The sequence below is a fragment of the Saprolegnia diclina genome, assembly GCF_000281045.1.
Source record: "Saprolegnia diclina VS20 unplaced genomic scaffold supercont1.42, whole genome shotgun sequence".
Classification (NCBI taxonomy): Eukaryota; Oomycota; class Saprolegniomycetes; order Saprolegniales; family Saprolegniaceae; genus Saprolegnia; species Saprolegnia diclina.
Window position 1 is genome coordinate 445,766 of NW_008246109.1, and position 7,012 is coordinate 452,777.

At 62.1% G+C, this 7,012-nt stretch overlaps 6 protein-coding genes across 6 annotated transcripts in view; 4 read left to right on the forward strand and 2 right to left on the reverse strand.

Annotated features, from left to right (window-relative positions):
- Window positions 1-1,224, forward strand: part of SDRG_11575 (hypothetical protein) — a gene marked incomplete at both ends in the record, with an annotated part of 1,764 nt that extends 540 nt beyond the window's left edge. The window contains one exon of the mRNA XM_008617617.1: window positions 139-1,224. Coding sequence (XP_008615839.1) covers window positions 139-1,224 — 1,086 coding nt within the window. The remainder of the gene's footprint in view (window positions 1-138) is intronic.
- Window positions 1,225-1,366: 142 nt separating this feature from the next.
- Window positions 1,367-2,468, reverse strand: SDRG_11576 (hypothetical protein; the record flags this gene model as incomplete). The annotated part of the gene is made up of 3 exons (XM_008617618.1): window positions 1,367-2,193; window positions 2,238-2,310; window positions 2,355-2,468. The coding sequence occupies 3 exons, from the start codon at window positions 2,466-2,468 to the stop codon at window positions 1,367-1,369; spliced, it is 1,014 nt and encodes a 337-aa protein (XP_008615840.1).
- Window positions 2,469-2,922: 454 nt separating this feature from the next.
- On the forward strand, window positions 2,923-3,748 carry SDRG_11577 (hypothetical protein). The gene has a single exon (XM_008617619.1). The coding sequence runs from the start codon at window positions 3,007-3,009 to the stop codon at window positions 3,673-3,675; it is 669 nt and encodes a 222-aa protein (XP_008615841.1). The 5' UTR covers window positions 2,923-3,006; the 3' UTR covers window positions 3,676-3,748.
- Window positions 3,709-4,261, reverse strand: SDRG_11578 (hypothetical protein). Its single transcript, XM_008617620.1, has one exon. The coding sequence runs from the start codon at window positions 4,230-4,232 to the stop codon at window positions 3,756-3,758; it is 477 nt and encodes a 158-aa protein (XP_008615842.1). The 5' UTR covers window positions 4,233-4,261; the 3' UTR covers window positions 3,709-3,755.
- A 701-nt stretch (window positions 4,262-4,962) lies between these two features.
- On the forward strand, window positions 4,963-5,823 carry SDRG_11579 (hypothetical protein). The gene has a single exon (XM_008617621.1). It carries the CDS (start codon window positions 5,058-5,060, stop codon window positions 5,772-5,774), a length of 717 nt encoding a protein of 238 aa, XP_008615843.1. The 5' UTR covers window positions 4,963-5,057; the 3' UTR covers window positions 5,775-5,823.
- Window positions 5,824-6,416: 593 nt separating this feature from the next.
- SDRG_11580 (hypothetical protein) overlaps window positions 6,417-7,012 on the forward strand; it is a gene marked incomplete at both ends in the record, with an annotated part of 1,626 nt that continues 1,030 nt past the window's right edge. The window contains one exon of the mRNA XM_008617622.1: window positions 6,417-6,960. Coding sequence (XP_008615844.1) covers window positions 6,417-6,960 — 544 coding nt within the window. The remainder of the gene's footprint in view (window positions 6,961-7,012) is intronic.

Here is a 7,012-nt window from a genome sequence, read left to right on the forward strand (position 1 = left end):
GTTGTGCTCGTCGGAGATTCGCGGACGTCGTTGCCACCAACTGCGGACGCGGATCTGCAAGCGTGGCTGTCGTCCGGCCGATCGCTGTGCTTGCGGGGCTTGCACATCTCGGCGGCGCTCGCCGGAGCGCTGGCGCAGGCGTCCTCGCTGCAGTCACTCACCTTGGATCGCGTGCTCGGACTCTCGGGACCGGTCATCCTGCCGGCATCGCTGACGACGCTCTCGTGGATCTTTGACGCCCGCCCATTGGCGTCTACAGCCGTGGCGGCGTCGCTTGTCTCGGCGCCTCGCTTGACGCACTTGACACTTGACGGCGGCCTCTGTCCCGATGCTGTAGCAACAGCCCTCATGGCGCTGCCCGCGCTGTCGTCGCTGCGCCTGCATGGCCTCGCGCTCTCCTCGTCGCTTCTCGCCGCGCTACCACAGCTCCAACACCTCGACCACTTGGACCTCGGCGGCCACGCGTTCGGAGCGTTTGCGTCGGCGCTCGCGGAGACGCTTCCGCTATGCGGTCGCTTGACGTCGCTGGACTTGCGCCAGCGTAAACTGCCAGCGTCGGCCTTGCACCTACAAGGCCTCCGTCGCGCGCTCGTGCAGATGCCTCGTCTCCGCCGCCTCGCTTGGACGAGCGCGGGTGTCGGTGACTGCCTTCTCCCACACCTCAGCGCGCTCTCCCTTTCAAATGACCCGTGCGTGTACCCGACGTACCGGCCCATCGTCATGGACAACATCGGGTCTCTTGGCGCGCTAGTCGAGCTGGCGCTGACAAAGAACGAGCTCGACGACCGCGGTGCGCGCGCGTTAAGCGAGGTGCTGCCGCGCTGCAGAAAGCTGCGGTCGCTCGATGTGCACGGCAACGCCTTTACGAGCCGCGGGCTCGATGCGCTCTTGGACGGCCTCCCACGCTCGCTCAGCGCGCTCAACGTCGTGTCCCGAGGGTACTACTGGTCGGGCATCGACGCTGTCCTCACGGCCATGACGCACGCGACGTGGCGGTCGCTGGACGTCGCTGTCAACTACGAGCACGACCTCGACCGCGCCTTGCGCTGGCTCCTGGCTCACACGCAGTTTGTCGTAGCGTTGCCGCCGCATGCGAGTAGCATCAAGCCGCAGAGCCGGACACTCGTCGATGCGATTGACGCGAGTCGCACGGGCCACGCCTGCGCCGTCCGCCTCCACCTCCGGGACACCCCCGCTAGCGCCTTTCTCGATCCGTACAAATGACGTGGCCGAGCCAGTTACACGTTACCTTGCTATCCAATTATCCAGTCGTATGGATACCTACCAGTTGAAGCCACAAGTTTATACTCTGATGCGTACTCTGTCAAAGATGTAGACGCAAGAACCGGTTGTAGACTGTGTTGGATTATAAGCAAATGACCGCGGCAATGGCGGCGGCAGCGATGGCTCGGTTGTCCATTGTGAAGGGCCCGGTCTTCTCGGGCGCCCGCTGGCGCTGCGCGACCATGACGTCGTGCGCAGCTGGGTTGAAGCAGAACGAGAGACGCGTCGGCCGCGGCGCCGTCTGCAACAGCTGCTGGATCTCGGGCAACGTCAGGTACAAAGCCCGCGTCTCGCCCACCAGCATAAGTTCGTAGTGGTGGGTGACGCCGATCTGCGCGAGGGGGCTCTCAGCGCTCAGAAGCCGGGCCATCGGAGGCGGCGGTGGTGGCACAAACTCGAGCGTTTGCTCGCGGCCGAGGTCGTGGTTGCGCTTGAGGTCCTGCATGATCACGTCAAAGTTGCGCTCCGAGACCACCGCACCGTTGGCAAAGACGAGGAGGAAGCCCGGGTGGATGTTGCCGTACTCACGCTGGACGCGCTTGATGTACACCTGCCGCGTCGCCTTCTCGATGCCAAACGTGATGCCGATCGGCCCTTGCTTCCACCGCAGCGTGATGCGCGGCTGGCTGTACGGCGCGCCGCTGTGGCGAGTCTTGGACCGACAGATCTCGAGCCCAAGCGCCTCGCCGCGCCAGAGATACTCGATGATCTGCGGCGGGTGCGATCGACTGCGAGGCTTTACGGGCGACGATGGCGACGGCACAAAGGCCGACGTGGCCTGGAGCGGTGGCAACGGCGTTGACGCAGGCGGTGGCTTGCACTCGTCGTCGTCGCCACTCGATGGCATGCCTTCGTCGTCGTCGTCGGTCCGCGGTGCATCGACGTCGACGCCGTCATCGTCACCGGCGGCTACACGAGGGCGTGAGCAACGACGCACTAACATAGACTTGTACCAAGGTCGTCGTCGTCGTCTTCGCTGTCGCTGCCAGAGACGTCGTTCTCGAGGCGCGAAATGCGGCGGCACGACTACACGAAGCGTGAGGCTTCCTTCAAGGCAGGCAGGTGCGTACGCCATCGCAGACGACGTCGCAGGTGCACTCGGGCGTCGAGTTGGACCGCTTGATGGAGCACGAGCGCTGAAGGCGGTGGAGGAGCTCCGGCGACACGTCGTCTTCAGAGGCCATGGATGGTCGACTGGAGCGGTGGCACTGACTTCGCCGGCATAGAGCATCCGGACAGGCCTATCCGGACGGGAGAGTGACACGCGATCTTGAGCCGCAAGTTAGTCGCTCCTCTTAGTCGATCCTGTTGTCCAAGTGCTCGGCAGTACACGCCGATGCGACTGATCAGCAGTACCAAAGGCAGGAATACCCGCGTGTGCTACGTTGTACTAGTGCACTACGCTGGCTGACAGTTGACGTGGCGACGCGGAGGTGCTGAAAATGTATCCTGCGATCTGTCCCCGCTCGTCTCTACTGAACCGTCGTTCTACGTATAAGAGTCTAGCGACTAGAGTGATAGAGTATTCGCTAGAACGCCTCCACTTGCGATAGCTTGCCCCGATCACCTTGTCGACCCCGCCGCGTCACGTGGAACGCGCGACATTGCACTTGTTTAGCGCAGAGGGTACAGTTGTATGACAAATTTCCCGCCAACGCAGCTGTTGCGCACGCACCAATTCCTCAGCAGCTCAGAAATCAATCGCCGCAACCGACCACAATCATGGCACGTCGACTCTCGGACCCGTTCCCGACCCAGCGCTCGGACGATGACTTTTACTCGAGTGATATCGCGTACGACTGGTGCGGCGAGGCCTTGGAGCTGGAGCGCACGCGGCCGTCGACCGGCCTCCTTCACCTGATTTGGACAAATGGCCGTCTCGGCATCACCTTTGGCACGGACGCGTACACCGGGGCGGTCGTCGTCAAGCGCGTGTCGCCCGACGGCTTTGCGGCGCAGTCGAGTGTGTACCCCGGGTGCCGCCTCGAGTCGGTCAACGGCGTCGACGTGACGGCGGCCAACTACGACGAGACGATGCTGCTGCTTGCGACGGGCGCCGACTCGGGCAAGCCGCAGCGCCTCTTCTTCAGCCCGCGCCCGGCGCCGCTCTTTATGCGCAGCGTTTCCCCGACGAGTGCGTTGGCGGTCGCCGGCGTCTCGACCAACCATGCGCTCGCCTCCATCAACGGCACGGACACCACGTACATGAGCATGGAGGACGCCGAGTTTGTCCTGCGCGAATCCGAAAAGCCGTGCACGCTGCACTTTGCGTGCGTCCAACGGCCGGTGGTTCGATCCCGCGCACGCTCCAGCGGGTCCCCCACCTCAATCTCGAGCTCGTCGTCGCTGGTCGCTGCTCTCCTCGTCAGCGTTGCGCTCTGCTCCACGTAGTAATCAACGGCGCGTTTGATATCTACAAAACCCTCTCTGTAACCCAAACAAGTTGTCTTTTTAAATAGTACTAGTAGATCTTAGACGAGACCGCCGGCACGGGCATACGTGTCTGCGTAGGCGGGCTGGTAGGCCGGCAGCTCGGTCTTCTCGGTCTTTGCAGGCTCGGGCACCTTCGCAAGCCGTCGCCGTCGCTTGAGAAAGCAAAAGACGCCGCCGCCGACAACGACGAGGACGCCAGCAACGATCGCTACGTAGACGCCTGCCGAGATCTTCGTCTTGGGCTCGGGCTTGCACTCGCACGCGTCGCGCTTGGTGCTGCAGCGGTCGGCGCCGGCAGGGCAGCAGCACGGCTGCGTCGCGCCAGCGCTGAGCCAATTACCGCAAAACTGCGCGGCTTTTCCTTGGTACGCATCGCTGCACTGGTTGCTCTGGGCACACTTGTGGCACGGAGTTAGCGGCGCCGGCGTGGGCGCAGCGATCACAGCGAAGAGCAGAGCGCAGACGACCACCAGTCTAAGCACGACCATGGAAATGGAAATGTCGCGATGCAGCATGGCCACCCTTTGCCCTGCAGAGGCGCTGCCACGTGCTGGAGAAGAGCGGGTGAGCTTTCGTGACAGTCTCCAATCAAACTCAAACTCAAAGAGGCACACCCGCACTGCGAAGCTCACGTCACTGCAATTCAGTGTCGCCCATGAGGCATGCCTCCAGCCCAACAGCCGCAGACGACCGACCGAGCGTCACCGGCGTCGGCGTTGCGACAGAAGACAAGGTCGCAGCTAAGGTCGCAGTGTGCAGTATTACATAGGTAGCCATCACTGCCACGTTCTACGTTCGGCGACTGCTTCGCCTTATTGGTGCCGGGACTGAATATTTGGTTGGTTCTACTCGACAGAAACGAAGGCTGCGTTGGACCCGGCTCGCTGACGTTTTGGTGGCAAGAACGAAAGTGCGAGGCTTCTGCTGCACGATTGTTCTTGACACGTCGACGCTGCAGATGACAAAGCGCACTCGTGCGACGCTGCATGGTGATGAATTAGGTCGTCTTCGATCGATGGAAGATTAAAAAATAGAAATTTGAGGAAATGTGCACAGAACGAGGAGGAGGAGGCTGGGGAGACGCCGCCGCCAAAAGGTCTATCAAAGCTGTGACGTGCGTCGAGTCCATCAAGCACGGGTAGTACGTACTAGGCTACTCGATATGACGGGACTGGGGTACAGGAAGAGTGTGCGCCTTAGTCGCGCCCCTTCGCTCGACCGTCGACGCAAACCTTCGCAGGAATTCCGGCGCCACCTGTTTAGAGCTAACATCAAGTCGAAGACTTGAGAAACGGATCTCGTCGATTGTTCCAGCGTTCCATTTCCCATTTTGCTCCAGCATGGCAACGCTGCGGAGCTTCGTCCTTCTGTGTCTCCTCCTGGCGTGCTGCCTCCAGTGCGTTGTCGGCCAAGGCACCACCGCGCCAGCGACGTCGCCTGTGCCGACGAGCCCGCTCGTGCCCGTGACGACCTTGAGCACATGCCAGGCCTGTGCCAACCTCGGTCAGTGCGGCGCCGCTTACAAGGGCCTGCCAGGCAAGTACTGCGGTCCGTGGCTCTCGGGTGGCGTCAAGCAGGTCTGCTGCTGCCCGACCGCCGCCACGTGTCGCATCCCGCTCGACGCGAGCGCTTGCGTCTGCGGTGGCAACACGTCGCCTGCGAAAACAACGACGGGCACACCGTTCTGGGTCTGGATCGCGATCGGCTTTGGCGCGATCTTGCTCGGGTGCGCGTTTTACTATTGCTGCTGCCGCCCGTCATACACGGAAGAAGTTGTGATCGTGCAGCCCGGGTACGTCGGGCAGCCCGGCGTCATCTACCAGCAACAACCCCAAGTCGTGTACGCGAACGGCGGCGGGTACGGCTACGGCGGGTACGGCGGCGCGGACGTCGGCACTGGCTTGGCCGTCGGCGCCACGGCCGGTCTTGTGGGCGGTCTTGCGATTAGCGCCGCCCTGGACGCCGGCCACGGCTACGGTGGCGGCTACGGCGGTGGCTACGGTGGCGACTACGGTGGTGGTGATGGCGGCGGCGGTGGCTTTGGCGGCGACTTTTAGATGCGTTGAACTTCTTGCACAACTCAACACGAACAACCTTTATTTCGTATCCGGTGTCACGGACATGACGTCAACCCAGGTGGACTAGCCAGGTGTAGTCACAAGTGTAGTACTGGGCGTAGGACTCTGGCCTGAAATTCAGTTGCTACTGCTCTCGTGGGCTGCCACGTAGTGGACAGAGGCCTCGAAAAAAATTAGTCACAACGAGAAGGAGACACGGATGAACTCCATCTCGACGTGCCTTCGGTACAGCCTCCTGTGCAGCTCGGTCAGGAAAGAAATGCGTTGCTGCTTGGGCTGCTTGGTCATGTGGCCGATTGTGAAAATTTCTGACGCCGTGCTCGTCCAGCGCGTCTGCTACGCCGACTTCGCACGAAGCCAGATTGGAGAAGAATGTACCCACATCTGGCATCTGGAGGCTCGCAGCACCTGGATTTGGTCGTGACTCAATCGCATAATCAGTACAAAAGGATGCTATCTATACCACTCCCTCGCCCAGAAAAAAGACATTCATACTTACCTAAGCGAATTCCATGGCGCGCCTAATGACGCCGGACCTTTCTGCACCTTTCCCATTTTTCAACTTCGGACATGCTTCGCAAGTGCTTAGCCCTCGTCTTCGCCCTTGTGGCCGCCACGTCGATGGCCCAAACCACCGCGCCGGCGACCACCGCAGCGGCGACGACGTCACCCGTGACGCTGCCGCCTGGTGTCTTCACTGCGGTGCCGACGCCCATTGCCACTTTGAGCCAGTGCCAAGCCTGCGCCAACCTCGGCCAGTGCAGCGGCGCGTACAACAACCTCCCCGGCAAGTACTGCGGCAAGTGGCTCTCAAGCGGTATCCAGCAGGTGTGCTGCTGTCCGTCGGCCGCCACGTGCGCGATCCCCGTCAAGGCTGACAAGTGCCAATGCATCGACCCGACCAAGGTCAAGACGCAATCGGGCATGCCGTACTGGGCGTGGATCCTCATCGGCATCGGCGCCTTCATTCTTTGCGCCGCCCTCTGCTATTGCTTCTGCCGCTCAGCGCAGGACGAGCCCGCCGTGTACGTCCAGGAGCCCATGTATGTCAACCAGTACGGCCAGCCCGTCATGGTCAACGGTAACTACGCCAACGCCGGCGGGTACGGCCCCGGCTATGGCGGTGGCTACGGCGATGGCGGTCTTGCTGCCGGTGTTGCTGTCGGTGCGACGGCGGGTCTTGTCGGCGGCCTCGCGCTCGGCGCTGCCATGGACGC